We start from the raw sequence: 22066 nt of genomic DNA, 5'->3' as shown, positions 1-22066 counted from the left end.
TATAATCAAATTACTGAAAGACAGTCTTGAAAGGACCAAGGCAGAAGCTACACATCCCATACAAGGATCTTCTATAAGAGTAACAGCCAGTGTTTCATCAGAAAACACGGGGGGCCAGAAGGCAGAGGGAGGACATGCATAGTGAAGGGAAAAGAACAAAAGCCAACCTAGAATTCTACATTCGGAAAATCTTCATTGTTCTCTTCAAGGCTTCCAACACAGTCCAGCCCTCTCCCACTGCTGCCCCCTTAGCAAATAAGCTCATTTTATCTTTCAACAGAAAATAGGACCCGTGTAGCAAGAATTCCCTGGGCTTCATCCTGACTTTCCATGAACACGGATTTCTACATTCCCTTCAATCCTTACCTCTTTTACCAAACTTAGGGGAGCAAGTGTTCTCCCTATTATATTAGGCCAGTCCCTTCCTCCATGCTCTCAATTCACCCCCGACCCTCCCAGAAGCTCCATTTTGTCCAGCTCCTTTTCTTTATCTTCAACCTCCTACTTTCTGCTGGTTCTTTCCCTTAGCATATAAAAATGTCCATATGTCTCCCATTTAAAAAACAAATGAACAAACTCTTTAACCCTTTCTTCCTCTCTAACAGACAGTCTCAGCTTTATACTTACCTATGGGTAGTAGGTAGCTCTGTCTAGTGTCTCACATGCATTTCAAACTCAACATGTTTATTTTACTTTTATTTTTTTAAGAGAGGAAGAGAGAGAGAGAGAGAGAGAAGAGGGGGGAAGGACAGAGGGAGAGGGAGAATCTCAAGCAGGCTCCATGTACAGCACAACTCTGAGATCATGATCTGAACCGAAATCAAGACTCGGACGTCTAACCGACAGTCACTCAGGCGCCCCAAACTCAACGTGTGTAAAGTCAAAGTTGGCATCTCCCCAACATCCATCTCTACCTGCTCTGACTCCTGTGTTCCCTGTGAATGTGGAAGTACTTGACATCTACCTGCCCAGACACCATCCCTGACACCCCTGTCCTTCTGCGAATTCTACCTCTACAAGTCAAATGATTCTGGCCTGTTCTCTCTGTGCACAACATTGCCCAAGCTCAGAACTTCAACACTCCTCATCTACACTTCTTTTATCACTGCCAAACCGTTGTCCTCACTTCCACTTACGTTCACCTTCAACCCATTCTCCCAAGAGTCACTAGATTAATTTTTTTAATAGAAAAATAAAACGTAATACTTTTTTTCAATCTCTGCCTCCTCTACTTCACTTTCTGCCACTTCTCAAACTCTACATTTAGCCACACCAAGCTGAAATCCCCACATGCAATGCCCCCTTGTGGCTCCAAGCGTTTAGACATGTCATTCTCTTGGAATACATGGAACCTAGTTGATTTCTATTCATCCTTCTATATTTTCCCCTAGCTTTACCTACTTTTAAGTAGGTAAAGTAGGTGGTTTTAAAACATGTCTTCAAATATTTTGTCACATTGCCTTTCAAAATGTGTGGGCTTGAGTGTGGGCTGCTTTACTGATTCACAAGTAACAAACAGAATATGGCAGAAGTAATTGTAATGGGCACTGATGCCTCCCCCTCACACTATCTCTTATTCACACTGGGGGAAAGCAGCTGTGTGGAGGCACTCAAGCATTTCTCTGAGGTGGTCTACTGGCAAGGTGCTTGGGCCTCTTACTAAGAGCAAGACAGAAACTGAATCCTTTGGCCAACAATTATGCAAATGAGCTGTCCTAGAAGCAAATCCTCTAGCCCCACTGACGTCTTTAGATAACTGATTCCCTGAGCAACTTGACAGCAACCTCAAGAGAGACCACGACCCAGAACTACCTAATCCACTATCAAATTCCAAACCATGGCAATTTTGAGATAACAATGTTTAATAAGTCATTAAGTTTTAGGGGAGAAATTTGTTACACAGCAATAGACAACCAACATACTTCTACGAAGACCACTCTGACATCAGCAAGCTGAGTGAAGCCCTCTGTGCTGTGACACTTGACGATTAATGCTTACACCATAGAGTGGTGTTGACAATTTAGAGTCTCTCTTCCTTGCCTCCCCTGAAAGCTACCTGTGGGCAAAAACAGTTTTACTCACTTTTAATCTCCAGAAGTAGGCATAACTATGTATTAAAGGCAAATGGAAAGGAGGATGACATGAAACCCAAACAAGGATTTTATAAATATGAACTCCTTCCCTTCTTGAAATTCACATAAGCAACAAGAAAGTAGGATGTGGAGAAAGGGGAACCCTCTTACACTGTTGGTGGGAATGCAAGTTGGTGCAGCTGAAAGACCCCCTTCCTCCTTGGTAAGGTTTGTTTTAGCAACCTATTGAAAGACCCCCTTCCTCTAGGACCCCCTTCCTCCTTGGTAAGGTTTGTTTTAGCAACCTATTGTCCCCATAGCCTGAAGGCAACACATTGTCTGTGGTCACCCGGTCTGTCAAAAGGAGAGACAAATGAGAAACGAAATGTACCGGGACTTTCCAGAGTGCTGTCCCAAGGAACCGCCAGAACACCCTGACCCCAACGCCCAATCATGCCTGAATCAAATTGATTAATTAGACTCCTGTAACCATGCATATCTGCTTCTGTAGGATCGCTTCCCACCACCGCTTCCCGCCAGAACAAACCGTTACAGTGCCTAACAATGCTTGATTTAGGTTAACCAATCAGATCCCTGTAACCAAGCATCTGCTTCTGTAAACTCGCTTCCTGCCACCCCAACCTTGCCCTATATAATCTGCTCCCCAACTTAGCCCGGCACGCTCAGCCCACAAAGGCTGATGCGTCCGCAGGCGCCTGTGTAACCAATAAACCTCTTGCAATTTGCATCCAGTGGAGGCGTGCTGTTTGATTCTTGGGTGCGACTCCAGGATCTTTCACAGCCACTTTGGAAAACCGTGTGGAGATTCCTCAAGAAATTAAAAATAGAGCTTCCCTATGACCCTGCAATTGCACTCCTGGGTATTTACCCAAAGACACAGATGTCGTGAAAAGAAGGGCCATCTGTACCCCAATGTCAAGCAGAGAGAGTCAATTATCATATGGTTTCACTTATTTGTGGAGCATAACAAATAGCATGGAGGACATGGGGAGATGGAGAGGAGAAAGGAGTTGAGGGAAATTGGAATGGGAGGTGAACCATGAGAGACTATGGACTCTGAAAAACAACCTGAGGGTTTTGAAGGGGCAGGGGGTGGGAGATTGGGGGAACCAGGTGGTGGGCATTATGGAAGGCACTGGGTATGGTGAAAAACAATGAATACTGTTATGCTGAAAAGAAAGTTAAAAATAAAAATTAAAATAGAAATTAAAAAATAAAAAGAAGAGCATGTTGCTTTTGATGTTGGGTCATGAGTTCATCCCTCATCTGCTTGTAGAGATTATAAGTAATTAAACTTTAAAAAAATAAATTTTTCCTTGAGAAAAAACAAAGTAGGTAACTGCAAGGTAGCAATACATTGCCTCACAAGGGTATGAAGAAGACAAAATTATGGTTGTAAATACTGTAAAATTATACATCATAAAGGCAATATCTCATGCGGTATCCAGGGAATACGGTCATCCCTAAAAGTGAAGACATCAGATGTAACTGACACAACCTATGCCTTTGACTGATAATGTCTTTAAAATATAATCATCACTATTTATTTCTGGCATATACTGCACATGTCCTTGTACAGGGTAAAATGCACTTCCTTTCTTGGATATCAACCATAATTTTTTTAAAAAGTGCATTTCTTTTGTTTGAATGGGTAATGCAAATAGAGTATAAAATTTAAAAGAAATGATACGTGGCAAAATGTAAATCTTCCCTCCCACAGCTGTCTGCCGGCCATCTAGCTATGCTTCCTGGAAGCAATCACTGTTACCATTGTTTTCTGTGTCTATTTGCAGTCCGTCTGTGCGTGTGCAAGTGTTTACATATATTCTTTGTTATAACGAGAATAGTACCACGCTCTTTGCAGACTTCACGACTTTGCTCTTTAACCTTAATATGAAACACCTGAGAGTGTTTCCTGTCAGCATTTCATTGTACTTAACCACCTTCATAATATCGCATCGTGATTTTAACCAGCTCCGATGCCAGAATGTTTTCTCATCTGACTTTTCATTTTACTTTTTGGGGTGTTCATGTACGTGTGTGTGTGTCCATATAAGTCTGTGTGGGAGAGGGTGTGTATGTGTATGAATATGTGTTGGGATCTCCAACAGAGACTCCGCTACTCAGTTCATTCATATTATTCTGTTGGTCTGTATAAGTCTCCTTTATTGCTCTTTTTGTTTTGTTTTTGTTTTTGTTTGTTTCTCCTTCTTCTTAATCCTTGATCACCACTGGCATTACTCCAATATGTGTGATATTTTCCTTGTTCCCGGTCTTAAGGGAAAAAGTCTTGATGTTTCACTATGAAGTGAAGGCAGGATAACCTCTCTCACCACTACTAATAAACACTCTAAGTCTTAACCAGTTCACTAAGTCAAAAGACAAAAAATGCATGATAATTATAAAGGAAAAAGTAAAATACTGGGGGGGAGGGGAAAACATCATGGTTATGTGGGTAGAAAACTGTAAACACTTTGTACACAGTAAAAGAGTAAAAGAAAGAAAAAAAAGTAAGATGAATTCTGCCAGACCACATGATATAATTATAATAATATGTATATACTAATAATGTTTCTCATATTCAGTGAACAGCTAGAAGATGAAAGGAAGTGAAAACTAATTTAATTTATAATATTTCCAAAGTATCAGATGCCTCTACAAAATAATGGGCAAGACCTCTACTCTGAAAGTTGGAGACAAACTAAAGACAAAAAAAAAAAAAAAAGGAAAGATATGCCACGTTTGTGAACTGGTAGACTAAATATTCTTAAGATGTCAATTCTCCCCTAGACTGACCTACAAAGCCAACTGTAAGCCCTTCAAAACCAAATTTACAAGTGGGGATCTAAAATGTAAGGAAATGCAAAGAAAAAAAGAAGCTGACAAAACTTAAAGAAGTTAGAGGACTACCCTACCTGATTTTAAGATTTGTTAAAAAGTTACAATAATAAAGACAGTAGTGTGGTATTGAGTTAAGGACAGACATATAGATCGATAGGACCCAACTGTCAATAGGTAGATGACAAAGGTATCAAGGTAATTTAATGAGGAAAGGATAATCTGTTCCAAATAATGGTGCTGAGACAGCTGGATATCGACCAGGACGAAAGTGAACCTTGACTTTAGTGTCTCATCACAAACAAAACTCAACTCAAATTAGACTACAGACCTAAACAAAAAAGTAAAATAATAAAACTTCTGAAAGAAAGCACAAGAGAGAATCTTTGTTTTTGCACAGGCAAAGATTTCTCAGGACATAAAATATACAACCATAAAGGGAAAAAATCATAAAGGACTTCATCAAAATTAAAAATGGTGGGCTTTCTGAAAGATCTCACTGAGAAAATGAAAGCACAACCCAGAAACAACGAGGAGTTGTTTATAAGGACATAGCCCTTATACCCAGAAAATTTATATATATGCTTACAATTACATATACTTATAATTCAATAAAAATATGAAAAAAAAACACCCAATTTTTTAATTGAATATAAATTCAGGGGAAAAAGAAAAGACTTATACCAATGGCCAGTAAGTACAAGAAAAAAAATTCAACATTATTACTCATGAGAAGAATGAGAATTGAAACTGCAAGATTCCATTTTGCATCTACCAGAATGGTTAAAATCAGAAAGATTAGCTACCAATCCTTGGCCAGGATGTGGGAACAACTGGCACCCTCATACACTGGTCATGGGAGTAATTTTGCAGAACAATCTGGAATCTTCCTATAAAGAATATATCTGTCCCATGATCCAGTAATTTTACTCCCTAGATATTTACCTGAAGAGAAATGAAAAGTCTGAGTCTTCACAAAGACTTGTCTACAAGTGTTCATAGCAGTTTTATTCGTAATTGCCAAAAACTGAACACAATTCAAACCTTCATCAACAGAAGAATGGATTAAAAAAAAAACTTATGGTTTATTCTGTTACATCTTAGATTAGAAGCTTTGTATTGTCTATTTCCATTCCAGTGGTCATGTGGACCATAGACTCTTTAAGACAGGGATCCTTCTAATACCTTTCACACCTGATAGCACCCAGTTAATAAGGGTCTACCAAATATTTGTTGCTATAAAACTGACCTCAAGAGAAAATAAGGAGGTATAATTATGAACACCACTGTTACCAAGGGAATACCTAATTTTATTGGCAGCAAATGTTAGGATTCAGTATCTACTAGAGCTCTTGAGATGTTAACGACCTACTGAATCAACTCCATAGACTGAAGTCTGGAGTCAGAATGCCTCGGGATGACAACGTAGTAGACAGAAAGGCAGAGAAGTCTCTGCATCTCAAGTTCCTAATCTGTAAAAAGAGCTTAATGCATGGACCATCCCCATAGGGTTACTTCTGTGAGGATCACGTAATTATAAAGGTCTCAGAAACACCTGCTGCACATGACAAGCATTATATAAACATTAGCTACTATTACTACTTACAGTCTGGATTTCTATGCACAGATACAACACTGAAGATGTTAGTCATGAGAGAATAGTTAGGATACATTTTTAAAATTTTTCTATCAAAAAAATACAGGCACTATCAGGAAACACACACTGTTTATTTCACTCTGCCGATTTAAAAATATGGAAAGTCATACCAAGTCAAACTTCAGGCAAAGGAGAAAGGAATTGGTACTGATATTTTAAACCATATTCTTAAAAGGTATTATTTAAGGGGAAATGTGTTCTTTATAAGACCTCTGAAAACCCAGTTTTTTCAACACAAATTTATTGAATGCCTATTCTAATGCGCTTATCTTAAAGCAAAATGTTGCACTAATTAGTTAATATTACCTCTAGGTATGAGTATAAATAATGAAAGTTCAGAAGACACGAGTTAAACAACTAAATCAACTCTTTTGAAGGAGAACGGGTGGGGTTAGGTGGGAGCTGTACCACAGTTAAGAGAGTACACTGTTCATATCAAACTCTTTGGGAAGGTTTCTCCCGTTTCTCCCCCCAGCAGAATCACTGTGGTCCTGAGACACTCAAATGAGAGATGAGTCTAATCCCTCAAGCGTCCTTCAGGAAAAAAAAAAAAAAGAAATGCCCTAAACCACTGTCCTAAATTACATACTAGATGACATCCCAAAGGACTCATTGTACGCTGCCCTTTTAGTTAATTATTTGGCTCTGAAGAACTACCCCACAACTTCGATACCTGAGAGGAAGAAAGGAAAACCAGAATACCATGATCTTGGGGATGCCTGGGTGGCTCAGTGGATTAAGTGCCTGACTTTGGCTTAGGTCAGGACCTCAGGGTCCTGAGATCGAGCCCTGCATTGGGCTCCCTGCTCAGTAAGGGGCCTGCTTCTCCTTCTCCCTCTGCCCCTCCCCCTCATGCTCTCTCTCTCACTCTCTCTCAAATAAATAAATAAAATCTTTAAAAAAAAATACCATGGGGGGCGCCTGGGTGGCTCAGTGGGTTAAAGCCTCTGCCTTCATCTCAGGTCCTGATCCTAGGATCCTGGGATAGAGCCCCGCATCAGGCTCTCGGCTCAGCAGGGAGCCTGCTTCCTCCTCTCTCTGTCTCTGCCTGCCTCTCTGCCTGCTTGTCTGTCAAATAAATTAAAATCTTATATATAAAAAAAAAAAAATACCATGATCCTGATCTGGCGCTTCCAGGTTGTAGCCATACCCCAGCAGCGTGCGCACGGCCTCACGGAGGCTGTCCTTATTGGATTTCTTGGTGCGGTCATCTAGAAGGGCATAGGGAACCAGACGAGGGTTTCTTCTGTTCTTTACATCCTACAGGAAGAGAAAAGGTGTCCATCGTCAAAGTAGGACTAAAGCAGTCCTTCTGGAAGGGTGACAGCTTCCAAATATAATAGAATGTGAGGCCCCTGAGGTAAAAGCTGCCCCTCCCCCACCACCTAAGTCTTTTCAGGTAATGGAAGTTACTGAACCCCTAGCAATAGAAAAGACGGATCAGATGAGTGACTGCAGGCCCTCCCCAGGAGAAGAAGAAGTAAACAACAACGACGACAAAGCCAGCTGGAAGGATCTCTTCAACCACCTTCCATCTGCCAAGGTCACAGGGCAATGTGTGAATTTAGAAAACATGGAATTTCCTTGCAAAGTTGACAGACAAGTCTTTGTTACAAGAACAGCCAAATGATCACTGGTCACTTTTCAGTGATTTTAGTCCACAAACAACATATGGCTGCTGTCTCTTTCTCGGAAAAACTCAGCATGTTATAGACAGCCATTCTATGAACTCCAATGGCCTGAACAGTAATGCATTAAGGTGATTCTATCAACCTGTGAAACCTGTTAATAGCAGAAATACTGAAATACCTACAATACTCATGAACTGTTTATGACAAAAGAGGCTCCAGGTTTAAAATGCGATGGCACTGATGTTGGCAAAGCCAGAAAGGTAGCTATCCTACTATCCTGGCAAAAGAAAGCACTTCCTTTCATCCACTGCCTGAGACTCTGCTGCAGATTTTGTCGGACTTTCCAGATCTCAAGAAGCATTCTTAATTCTCAGGTGAACCTGAGCTTGACTAAGAATGACGAGGCTGTAGATCCTTCCCAAATGTCTCAAAATAAATATGCTACGTGGTGGATGGGGTTTGTCTCGGTTGGGTAAGAGCAAGGAAAGCTTTTCTTACTGTCTTCTCCCCTCTCTCTAGCAAATTTGTACCGAACACCTGCTCCTGAATACATGAACACGGATGGACACGTTGGGGGTTAAGGTCGCCTAGGTCATTTGGTGGGGAGCACCACTCCAAAGCCACACCAAATAAACTAACACTATAAACATCACCCTGCACTCCTCTCTTTCAACGTGGCTTTAGCCCCCAAACTTTTCCTCTATAGAAGGTCGGAAGCGTTGAATGAATCATCCTCCTCTCTCGAGATGCTGTCCTGGGACTCAGTTAAAAGGAGCTCCCCAGGGACGCCTGAGTGGCTCAGTTGGTTAAGCGGCTGCCTTCGGCTCAGGTCATGATCCCAGCGTCCTGGGATCGAGTCCCACATCGGGCTCCTTGCTTGGCGGGGAGCCTGCTTCTCCCTCTGCCTCTGCCTGCCACTCTGTCTGCCTGTGCTTGCTCTCGCTTCTCTCTCTATGACAAATAAATAAATAAATAATCTTTTAAAAAAAAAAAAAAAAAGGAGCTCCCCAGGGGATCCGACGCACACTCATGTTTGAAAGCAGCTGTGCTCGAGAGACAGAGAGGAGGGTAATTTGAGGAAACCACTCTCAAGGACTTTCAGTAGGTTATGTTAACAAGAAGGTGATGGAAAATTCAAGACATTTATTCAAATAACCTGGCAAATATGGGCTATGTCAGTGGGGAATGCGGTGGAGGGATGGGGTGCGACCTGGGGGAAGGAATGGGGAAATGATTTAAATGAGAGCTCCAGCAGGTTCAAACAGAGCCTTGTGCTTTTATGAGGAAACACATGCACAGGAAGGAACCCCCCCCATCCTGAAGACAGGGACCTTAGGGAACTCCTCGTTTGTCTGACAGAGCTCCGTGGTCTTCAAGATAAGTTAAGCCCTCATTTTGCAGAGCCAGTGTGAACCCCTCATCCATCTGGGAATATAAGGTTCAGGTTCTCTCTCTCTCTCTCTCAATCTCTCTCACACACACACACACCCCTACACATAGAAACAATGCTGGAGCAGATGTAGTGTTGACATTCTCATCAGCTACAACCAGCTTAATTCAATAGAAAAATAGATTTTATGAGGTACATCAAGGCTCTTCCATTTTTTTTTTGGCCTTCCCAATAGCAAGAAGTCACTGGCTTGCACGGGTTTTCAAAACTCATTTCTTCGAACCAATATTTAGGCTGTTTCCTGGACCATAGTCTAAGCCTGTAAGTAAGAATCCATTTTATTCCTGAAAAATTCTAAGTACAGGAAGCCTAAACTGAGCTGCCAAGAGGCATTGCAACAAGGCAGTGAAGCATCTTGGCTCTGGAGTCCGAAGGCTTGATCCCAAGCAGGGTCTGCCACCTGCTAGCCGCAGAGCACTGGGCAAACTGCGCCCAAGGAGGCTCCCCGTGCACCATCTGTCAGCTGGGAATAAAAGGATTCCTCCCTCACGGAACTGTTGTCAGAGTTAAAGAGAATATGTGTAAAGCTCCTGTCGGGGACAGCCACCTAATTTAAGAGCAAACCGCCCTACGTATTTGGTCTGCCCAGGCACTGCCGTGAGCCTCTCTCACAAGTAAGTTATAGAATGACGTTAAGTTCCTTACTGCCGAGGGAAACAGTGGCTCAGAGAATTTAAGAAGCCTGCCCAGGGTCACACGAGGACTCAGAGGTGAGGCTCAAATGCGTTCTTCGGCCCCTCGGCGATGACACCTCCTGGTGTACTCACGGACTGTTAGTCACTCCCACCAGCGCCACCATTAATAGACAGAGATCCACGACTCTGATATCCAGAAACCTCAGAAAACTCATCCTTGACTAAGTTTAACACAAACTCAGTTGGTGGCAGAACGTGATCTGAATTGAAGCAAGCCTGTTTATAGGCTTTATTTATCCCCTCTTGGTATGATCAGGCCTACACCGTGCTGAACAAATAGTAATTTACATTCTGCTGCCCTGCGGAGGGTGCTAAGAAGCATGTAATCGATCACCGTATCGCCATTCCAGAAACGGAAAGATATCTGGATTCTGACATTCATCTGGCCCCAGGGGTTTCAAATGAGGAACTGCGGACCTCTTTTATTATTATTGTATATCAATCTTCTCATATTTCAGAAGTTTCTCCTTAAAGACAATCTCAGAGAGAGAGAGAAATGCCATGAAACCACATTATAAATCACTGTGGTGGTTCAAACTCCCTGTTTTTACTCAGGGTTATGGTCATCTGACTTCCAGAGTCTAGCACTGGACAGGTGTGTCACTGCATACGTATATTAAGACATGTATGTGAGTTTCACAACAATAATTATTTAATCTCCCCTGTTACGAACGGCACTGATGGGCACTTAAACAAACCTCAGCCTCCATGCTCTAAAGCCCCTTCATACCTGTTGGATGCCGTAAGTCCAGCCCTGCCGGATTCGATCCCGGGCCCACACATTATGGGCATTTTCTGCCAACTTGTCCACCATTGCTTCCTGAGATGGGGTGAGTTTGATAAAGCTCAGGTCCATTGGGGCAGGCTTGTACCCACTTGTCAGCTGGTAACTATAAGGCAAAACAAAAGAAATATGTAATCGGCCTTTTTGAAAAAGTCAAAACTTAAAAATCCCTATACCAGTCTCTTTATGGCCATACCTACTTCTAATGGTTCATTTAACCACAGTGGTTACCTGGTCAGCAAGCCTGGAACCCTTCACTTAAGCTAATAACTCATTAAGTAGAAAGGCCACACAATCTTGGTTTTAATTTTTATGCCAGTGAAAGCGAAATGAGACAAGTTACCTATCTCTCAAAGTTGAGAAGGATTTACTGAGTTCCTAACTCTTGAGGCTCTTCTATAGTACAAACCAAAATACTGGTTATCAATGAAAACATCTGATGGATTTCTCTTCCTATTCTCATTTTCTTCAACTATTAAGTGTTGCATTAATTTGTATATTTACGTATTTAATGAATCTGTGGATCTTTACAGATACTAGCTATTTATTATTCTATAGGTAAATTTTAATGCCTTTATAAGTTATTTTCCTATTTTCTTTCTTAGTTATATAATTTAGGAAGCATCTGGATAAGACAGAGGGTAGAAAATCCCAGGTATTTAACCATCTAAAAAATAATGAAGGCCTGGGTTTTAAGAAACTCTTACCTGAAACTACTTCTATATGCTGAAATGGAGAGAAAGCACTAAAACAAGTGTAGGTTTTCATCTTTTGTAAGAGCTATAAAATTGAAAAATACCAAGTTTCCAGCATGTACATATTAGGGCAATAATACTGCCTGACCCCCCGCAGATACACACAGAGTCACCTCATTCTCTTTAACTACTGAGATTCCAACAAAACCTGTTTTATAGCTGCTTCTCCTCTGTTCTTCTGTCATTGTTGTATTACCTATAGTCAATCAGGCCTTGAGGTCAGATTTGTTTCTAATCCATTTTTCAAAATGCCATCGTACTTGAAATAGGACATGGCAGATAATCAGCCTTCTGATTTATAGTTTTTGGAAAGATTTGGTGGAAGGAAGCAAGATGGCAGAAAAGTAGGGAGCCTTGTTTCATCGGGTGCCTTGAATGTACTCAGATAACTATCAAATCATTCTGAAAACCTACGAATTCAACCTGAGATGAAAGAAAAGAATTGCTGGAATTCTACAAATAGAAAAGCAACCACTTTGGGGAAGGTAGGAGGTGTGGAGAAGTGAATCAGATGGAATATATTGGAAGATGAACAGCAGGGGAGGGAACCTCTGTAAGCAGCTCCCAGAGAGTGTTACAGCCCCAGAGCACAAAATCAATACTTTTAAAAATCTGCTCCAGTGAGAGACACCCCTACTGGAAAGGTGCTCAGATGGCAAAGCGGGACAAAATTCTAGGTGGGATCCTGTGGTCTCAGGATCCCCGGGGTCACAGAAAGAATGGGGATGCCTGCCTGAGCTGGCAGAGCTCCCAAGCACTGGAGCAGGAAACTGGCTATGGTCAGCAAGCCCAGGCGTGGGCTCTCAGCTCAGTTCGCCATAAACCGTGAACAGCAATTCAATCAGAAGACTGGTCTCTGTGCGGGGGTCCTACAAGTGGCAGGCCTGTGAGAACCCTCCTCTCTCCCCTGGGTAGAAAAGTAGGGTGTGCTTAGAAGGAGTCTGCAGAGTTCGGTGCACATAAAAGTGAAGACTGCTTTTCCCTGAATTTTTCCCTGAATTTAGGGGCCCAAGATCTTTCAGCTCCAGGGCTAGAAACAGGGATACAGCCATTTTTATTTTCATTTTTATTTTTATTTTTATCCTCTAATGGGCCACAGAAATCCTTCAGGGAACAAAAGCCACATAGAGCAACCCAAAGCAGCTTACACTAAGACTGGTCCCCTGGCAAGGGACAGTGCAACTCTACCCAGGCAAAGGCATCTGAGAATCAGAGCAGCAGGCCCCTCCCCCAGAAAACTAGCTATAACATCAGTGTAACACCAAGTGTACCAAACACACAGAATTGCAAAACTCCAATGTGAGGGGAAAATAGTATATAGAATTCGAGGGTTTTTTTCTCATGATTCTTTTATCTTTCAGATTATAATCTTTTCCCCCCCTTTTCAACTTCTTTCTTATTTTAGCAACTCTATTTTTTAGTCTTTTTCTTAAACTTTCATTTTCACATTTACATTTTATAGATATAGTCTTAATTTTTCGCTTCCTTTCACTGTATTCAATTTCATTTTTGTATATATATGTTTTGCTTTCTTTGAAATTTTGGGATTTAGGGTCTTCTAACAGAGCAAAATACACCCATGACCAAGTGGACTACCCTGTCTTATCCACTTGGGAAATTATATTTTCTTTTCTCCTTTTTCTTTTCATTTTCGGTTTCAGACCTCTTCAGATTTGTCTAGTTGGTATTTTGCTTGAGTCATCCTTGATATTTTTTATTTTATTCCCTTGTTCATCCATTCTTCTCGAGGCAAAATAACTAGAAGGAAGAATTCACAACAAAAGAAAAAACCAGAAGTAATACTCTCTGCCACAGACCTAATCAATATGGATATAAGTAAAATGTCAGACCTAGAATTCAGGATAACAATTATAAAGGTACTAGCTGGGCTTGAGAAAAGCATAAAAGACACCAGAGAATCTCTTAATGCAGAAATAAAATCTAAGCAGGCTGAAATTTAAAAATGTTTCAACTAAGATGCATTCTAACTTGGATGCTCCAACAGCTAGGGTAAATGAGGCAGAAGAGAGAGTCAGTGACAGAGAAGACAAGATGATGTAAAGGAAGGAAGCTGAGGAAAAGAGAGAAAAACAACGAATGGATCATGAAGGGAAGCTTCAAGAAATTAGCGATACCATAAACAATATTAGAATTATTGTGGTCCCAGAGAAAGAAGAGAGGCAGGGACATAAGGCATATATGAGCAAGTCACAGCTGAGAACTTCCCTAATTAAGGAAGGAAACAGACATTCAAGTCCAAGAGGTAGAGAGAACACTCCTCAAAAATCATTAAAAATAGATCAAAACCCTGACATATAATAGTGAAGCATGCAAATCTCAGAGATAAAGAGAAAATCCCAAAAGAAGCTTGAGGCAAGAACTCCTTAATCTACAATGATAGAAATATTAGACTGGCATCAGACCTATCCACAGAGACCTGGCTGGCCATAAAAGGCCAGAATGACACATTCTTGGTGCTAAATGAAAAAAACATGCAGCCAAAAATGCTTTTTCCATCTAAAGTATCATTCAAAATGTATGGAGAGATAAAGAGCTTCCAGGACAAACAGAAACTAAAAGGATCTGTGATCACCAAACTAACCCTGTAAGAAATATTAAATAAATTTTAAATTTATTTTAAAATATAAATTTTATTTTATATTATTAATATTAAATAAATTATCTCTCTCTCTGAAGAAAGACCCCAAAAGTAACATACATCAGAAAGAAACAGAGACAATCCACAGGAACAGGGACTTTACAGGTAATACAATGGCACTACATTCATATCCTTCAATAGTTACTCTGAATGTAAATGGACTAAATGCTCAAATCAAAAGACACAGTGTATAAGACTGGATAAAAGCAAGACGAATCCATATGCTGCCTATAAGAGATGGACTTTAGACCTAAAAATACCTTCAGATTCAAAGTAAGGGGGTAGAGAACCATTTATCATGTCAATAGATGTCAAAAGAAAGCTGTGATAGCTTCCTTTCTCACATTGAGGTCCTTAATCCATTTTGAATCTATTTTTGTGTGTGGTGTAAGGAAATGGTCCAATTTCATTTTTCTGCACGTGGCTGTCCAATTTTCCCAACACCATTTATTGAAGAGGCTGTCTTTTTTCCATTGGACATTCTTTCCTGCTTTGTCGAAGATGAGTTGACCATAGAGTTGAGGGTCTATTTCTGGGCTCTCTATTCTGTTCCATTGGTCTATGTGTCTGTTCTTGTGCCAGTACCATGCTGTCTTGATGATGACAGCTTTGTAATAAAGCTTGAAGTCTGGAATTGTGATGCCACCAACTTTGGCTTTCTTTTTCAATATCCCTTTGGCTATTCGAGGTCTTTTCTGGTTCCATATAAATTTTAAAATTATTTGTTCCATTTCTTTGAAAAAGATGGATGGTACTTTGATAGGAATTGCATTAAATGTGTATATTGCTTTAGGTAGCATAGACATTTTCACAATATTTATTCTTCCAATCCAGGAGCATGGAAACAGCATGGAGGTTCCTCAAAATGTTGAAAATAGAATTGCCCTATGACCCAGCAATTGCACTACTGGGAATTTACCCTAAAGATACAAACGTAGTGATCCAAAGGGGCACGTGCACCCGAATTTTTATAGCAGCAATGTCGACAATAGCCAAACTATGGAAAGAACCTAGATGTCCATCAACAGATGAATGGATCAAGAAGATGTGGTATATATACACAATGGAATACTATGCAGCCATCAAAAGAAATGAAATCTTGCCATTTGCGACCACATGGATGGAACTAGAGCGTATCATGCTTAGCGAAATAAGTCAAGCGGAGAAAGACAACTATCATATGATCTCCCTGATATGAGGGAGTGGTGATGCAACATGGGGGCTTAAGTGGGTAGGAGAAGAATCCATGAAACAAGATGGGATAGGGAGGGAGACAAACCATAAGTGACTCTTAATCTCACGAAACAAACTGTGGGTTGCTGGGGGGAGGGGGGTTGGGAGAAGGGGGGTAGGGTTATGGACATTGGGGAGGGTATGTGCTTTTGGGTAAATTGGAAGGGGAGATGAACCATGAGAGACTATGGACTCTGAAAAACAATCTGAGGGGTTTGAAGTGGCGGGGGGGTGGGAGGTTGGGGTACCAGGTGGTGGGTATTATAGAGGGCACGGCTTGCATGGAGCACTGGGTATGGTGAAAAAATAATGAATACTGTTTTTCTGAAAATAAATAAATTGGAAAAAAAAAATTTTTTTTAAAAAATTAAAAAAAAAAAATAAAAAACATTAAAAGGGGGAAAAAAAAAAAAAGAAAGCTGTGATAGCAATCCACATATCCAGACAAATTAGATTTTATTTATTTATTTTTTAAGATTTTATTTATTTGACAGAAAGAAAGAGAGACAGTGAGAGAGGGAACACAAGCAGAGGGAGTAGGAGAGGGAGAAGCAGGCTTTCCACTGAGCAGGGATCCCATGCAGGGCTTGATCCCTGGACCCTGGGACCATGACCTGAGCCAAAAGCAGATGCTTAATGACTGAGCCACCCTGGCACCCCAGACAAATTAGACTTTAAAGCAAAGACTGTAGTAAGGGATGAAGAGGGACACTATATCATACTTAAGGTGTTTATCCAACAAGAACATCTAACAGTTATAAGTATTAATATATATAATTATAACAATTATAAGTATTAAATTAAAGAAAACACATTGATAATAATACAATAATAAGTAGGGGACTTTACCCCACTCACAGCAATGGGCAGCTCACCAAACATAAGATCAATAAGGAAATAAGGGCTTTATATGACACACTTGACCAAATGGACATCACAGATATATACAGAGCATTCCATCCTAATGCAACAAAATACACATTCTTTTCAAGTGCACATGGAACACTCTCCAGAATAGATCACATACTGGGTCACAAATCAGGCCCCAGCTAGTACCAGAGGATTGGGAATATTTCTGCATATTTTTAAATCACAAGGCATTGAAACTTGAACTAAGTCACAATAGGAAATCTGGATGGAATTCAAACACTTGGAATTAAAGAGCATCCTACTAAAGAATGAATGGGTCAACCAGGAAATTAAAGAAGAATTTTTAAAATTAATGGAAATAAAGAAAATGAAAACACAACTATTCAAAACCTTTGGGATATAGCAAAGCAGGCCCTAAGAGGGAAATACATAGCAGCACAAACCTTTCTCAAAAAAATTAGAGAAGTTTCAAATATTTACAAGCTAGTCTTACACCAAAAGGAACTGGAGAAAGAAGAGCAAATAAAGCCTAAACCAAGCAGGAGAAAAGCAATAAGAAAGATTAAAGCATAAATCAATGAAATAGAAACCAAAAGAACAGTAGATCAATGAAACTAGAAGCTGGTTCTCTGAAAGAATTAATAAGATCAATAAACCACTAGCCAGACTTATCAAAAAGAAAAGAGAAAGGACCCAAATTAATAAAATCATGAATGAAAGAGGGGAGATCACAACCAACACTGAGGAAATACTAAGAATTATAAGAACATATTATGAGTAGCTATATGCCAACAAATTAGGCAATCTGGAAGAAATAGATGCATTTCCTAGAGACATATAGACTACCAAAACTGAAACAGGAAAAAATAGAAAACCTGAACAGACCCATAATCATCAAGGAAATTGAAGCAGTAATTAAAAATCTCCTAACAAATCAGAGTCCAGGGCCAGATGGCTTCCCAGGGGGAAGAATGAATACCTATTCTTCTGAAGTTGTTTCAAAAAAATAGAAAGGGAAGGAAAACTTCCAAACTCATTCAACGAGTTAACAAAAGAAAGGATAAGCACCATATAATCCTCTCAGTTGATGAGAAAAAGCATTTGACAAAATATAGTATCATTTCTTAATTAACACTCTCCACAGTGTAGGGATAGAGGGAACATACCTCAGTATCGTAAAATCCATCTACGAAAAGCCCACAGGGAATATTATTCTGAAAGGGGGAAAGCTGAGAGCTTCTTCCCTAAAGTCAGGAACACAAGAGCAATGCCTACTCTCACCACTGTAGTTCAACATAGTACTAGAAGTCCTAGCCTCAGCAATCTAATAACAAAAAGTAATAAAAGGCAGGCAAAATAGCAATGAAGTCAAACTCACTCTTCACAGGAAACATGATACTTTATGTGGAAAACCTGAAAGACTCCACCTCGAAATTTTAAGAACTCAACAAGAATTCAGCAACATGACAGGATATAAAATCAATGTGCAGAAATCAGTTGCATTATGTGCATTATGCACTAACAATGAGACAGAAGAAAGAGAAATTAAGAAGTTGATCCCATTTACAAATTGAAAAAAATGTTAGGTATCTAGGAATAAACCTAACCCAACAGGTAAAAGATGTGTATTCTAAAAACCATAGAATACTGGTGAAAGAAATTAAGAAAGACACAAAGAAATGGAAAAACATTTCACGCCCATGGACTGGAAGAACAAATATTGTTAAAATCTCTACACTACCTAGGGCAATCTATACATTCAATGCAATCCCTATCAAAATACCATCAACGTTTTTTCACAGAGCTAACACAAATAATCCTAAAATTTGTATGGAACCAAAAAAGACCCTGAATAGTCAGAGTAAAGTTGAAAAAGAAAATCAAAGCTGGTGGCATTACACCGCCAGACTTCAAGCTCTATTACAAAGCTGAATCAAAACAGTATGGTATTGGTACAAAACCAGACACATAGATCAATGGAACAGAAGAGAGAATCTAGAAACGGACTCTCAACTCTATGGTCAACTAACAATTGACAAGGCAGGAAAGAAGATCTAATGGAAAAAGGACAGTCTTTTCAATAAATGGTGCTAGGAAAATTTAAAAGCCACATGTAGAAGAATGAAACTGGACCACTTTCTTAAACTACACAAAGATAAACTCAAAACGGTTAGAAGACCTAAATGTGAGACAGGAATCCATCAAAATTCTAGGAGCGAACACAAGCAGAAACTTCTGTGACCTTGGCCACAGCAACTACTTGCTAGACGAGTCTCCAAAGGAAAGGGAAACAAAAGCAAAAATGAACTATTGGAATTTCACCAAGATAAAAAGCTTCTGCACAGCAAAGAAAACAGGCAACAAATCTAAAAGGCAATCTATGCAATAGAAGATATTTGCAAGTGACATATCAAATAAAGAGCTAGTATCCATTATATATAAAGAACTTATCAAACTCCACACCCAAGAAAACCACAAATAATCTAGTCAAGAAATGGCAGAAGACATGAAAAGACATTTATCCAGAGAAATACAAATGGCCAACAGACACACGAAAAATCGTTCCACATCCCTTGGCATCACGGAAATGCAAATCAAAACCACAATGAGATACTATCTCATACCAGCCAGAATGGCAAAAATTAATAACTCAGGAAACAATAAATGTTGGAGAGGATGAAGAGAAAGGGGAATCATCTTACACTGTTGCTGAGAATGTAAGCTGGTGCAGCCACTCTGGAAAACAGCATGGAGGTTCCTCACAAAGTTAAACATAGAGCTACCCTACAACCCAGCAATTGCATTACTGGGCATTTATCCCAAAGATACAAATGTAATGATCTGAAGGGGCACCTGCACCCAAATGTCTATAGCAGCAATGTCCACAACAGCCAAATTGTGGAAAGAGCTGAAATGTCCATCAACAGATGAATGGATAAAGAAGATATGGTGTGTGTGTGTGTGTGTGTGTGTGTGTATGTGTGTGTATGTATATATATGTGTGTGTGTGTGTGTATATATATATATATATATATATATATATATACCTAAAAATACCTTTAGATTCAAAGTAAGGGGGTAGAGAACCATTTATCATGTCAATAGATGTCAAAAGAAAGTTGGGATAGCAATCCACATATCCAGACAAATTAGATTTTATTTATTTATTTTTTAAGATTTTATTTATTTGACAGAAAGAAAGAGAGACAGTGAGAGAGGGAACACAAGCAGAGGGAGTAGGAGAGGAAGAAGCAGGCTTTCCACTGAGCAAGGATCCCATGCAGGGCTTGATCCCTGGACCCTGGGATCATGACCTGAGCCAAAAGCAGATGCTTAATGACTGAGCCACCCTGGCACCCTGTGTGTATATATATATATACATACACATGTATATACACACACACACACACACACACACAAAATTACTCAGCCATTAGAAATGGTAACTACTTACCATTTACACTGATGCGGACAGAACTGGAGGGTATTATGCTGAGCAAAATAACTCAATCAGAGAAAGACAATTATCATATGGTTTTACTTATAAGTGGAATATAAGAAACAGCATAGAGGATCAGAGGGGAAGAGAGGGTAAACTGAATGGGAAATCATCAGAGAGGGAGAAAAACCATGAGAGACTTAACTATGGGAAACAAACTGAGGGTTTCTGAAGAGGAGGTGGGTACACAGAATGGGGTAACTGGGTGATGGATATTAAGGAGGGCTTGTGATGTGATTAGCAATGGGTATTATAAACAACTGATGAATTACTGAACACTACATCTGAAACTAATGATATACTATAAGTTGGCTAATTGAATTTAAATTAAAAAAAAAGAATTAACTTTATATGCTGAATTAATATGAAGGTACATGTATCTTCATCTCAAACATTCTCCTTTATACAAAGGAAATTCACCAGCTAATTATGCCAAGTTAAAAAAAAAATAGCCAGAACATGAGAAAATGCTGAGATAAAACTATGTAATCTTTTTTCTTTTAAGTATTCTGGGCTGTGGGTAGCAGAATTACCAGGTAAGCCTGGTACCATAAAGAGGCAGGGTGTTCCACTGCTTTGTTCCTTGCTATCCACAAAATGAAGAATAATGTCTGATCTTTGGTAGACATTCAATAAAAATATGTTGGATGAATCAATGTGTTCCAGCAATAAATAATTTTTAAGAAGAATAAAGTTGAAACTGCCTTAGTTACTATTTTATCATAAGACATCTCGTATTTTATAAATCATTTATCTATAGACAAAAGTATCAGAAATATTTTGCTTTGTTTAAGAGGATTAGATTAGTGCAGCAATTGTAACAATTATGGCTAATTACAGCCTTATGTCATTCAATTTACATCATAAGCTACATTTATAGACGAGAAATTTTGTTCTGTTTTAAATCAAAACTCTGAACATCTGGGTATTTAACAATATTTTTAAATTAAAAAATGTTTTATAATTATGCTACATGGGATTTTTTTACTTATTTTTCTTTTTAAAGATTTTATTTATTTGTCAGAGAGAGAACATAAGGAGGGGGAGCAGCAGGCAGAGGAAGAGGGAGAAGCAGGATCCCCACTGAGCAAGGAGCCTAATGTAGGACTCCATCCCAGTACCCCAAGATCATGACCTCGACAGAAGGCAAATGCTTAACCAACTGAGCTACCCAAGGAGTCCCACATGGAAACTTTTAATAGCTCATATAAATCACTGTATGTTATACAATTCTGATTATAAATAGATAAATCTATAAACTCTAAGCGCAGCCCATATACAAGTTCTCATTCACAAAGTATTTTTTTCAATAAAGAGCTTCCAATATATTTCCAAGGCACTGACAAATGATCAAGCTGGCAGAGTCTAATTTCTAAGTTTAATGTGACTTGTTGGAAGCAACCTTAGGAGCAATGACAAAGAACTCAGTCTTCTCTACTGTCCCATCTTCCTATCTCTGCTTGACATCCTCCCCTCCTGATTTCCCCACATTCACCCAGCACGGGGTAGCCCAAGAGCACACATTCTTTCTTCTCTCATTTTTCAATAGCAACTTGATGAGAGCTGAAACCATCTTAATGAGCAACGTGTGCATTTGAAAAGAGGAAAAATACTCTCTTACAACCAGTTCTAATGGTAGACATCCCAGCAATATCTCATATGGAATAGGGGAGTATGTTTGAAAGGCAGAGGATGGGAAGGAGGTCCTTCCAAGTCAAACATTATAAATAAGTTCTACCAATGTGTAAAGCTGGATAATATAGAACCCTAAGCATTTCTCTTGATTTTCTAAATTCTCCCCTTCTTACATGGAATATCTACTAGAGCTGCTTTAATCTGTGATCACAAGGAAAACCCATGGAGGTCTATTTCCATCTGTTGATTTAACACAGCACAATAATT

General features: G+C 39.6%; 1 protein-coding gene across 6 annotated transcripts in view; it reads right to left on the bottom strand.

The window, feature by feature from the left end:
* RYR2 (ryanodine receptor 2) overlaps nucleotides 1–22066 on the bottom strand; it is a 535490-nt gene that overhangs the window by 264194 nt on the left and 249230 nt on the right. For all 6 annotated transcript variants that reach the window (XM_044239419.1, XM_044239420.1, XM_044239421.1 and 3 more), the window contains 2 exons: nucleotides 11095–11254; nucleotides 7701–7848 (listed from right to left, as the gene is read on the bottom strand). In XM_044239419.1, coding sequence (XP_044095354.1) covers nucleotides 7701–7848; nucleotides 11095–11254 — 308 coding nt within the window. The remainder of the gene's footprint in view (nucleotides 1–7700; nucleotides 7849–11094; nucleotides 11255–22066) is intronic.

Source organism: Neovison vison, chromosome 2, assembly GCF_020171115.1.
Source record: "Neovison vison isolate M4711 chromosome 2, ASM_NN_V1, whole genome shotgun sequence".
Classification (NCBI taxonomy): Eukaryota; Metazoa; Chordata; class Mammalia; order Carnivora; family Mustelidae; genus Neogale; species Neogale vison.
Note: the sequence above shows the minus strand (reverse complement) of the source record. Positions and strands in the feature narration are given on the sequence as shown.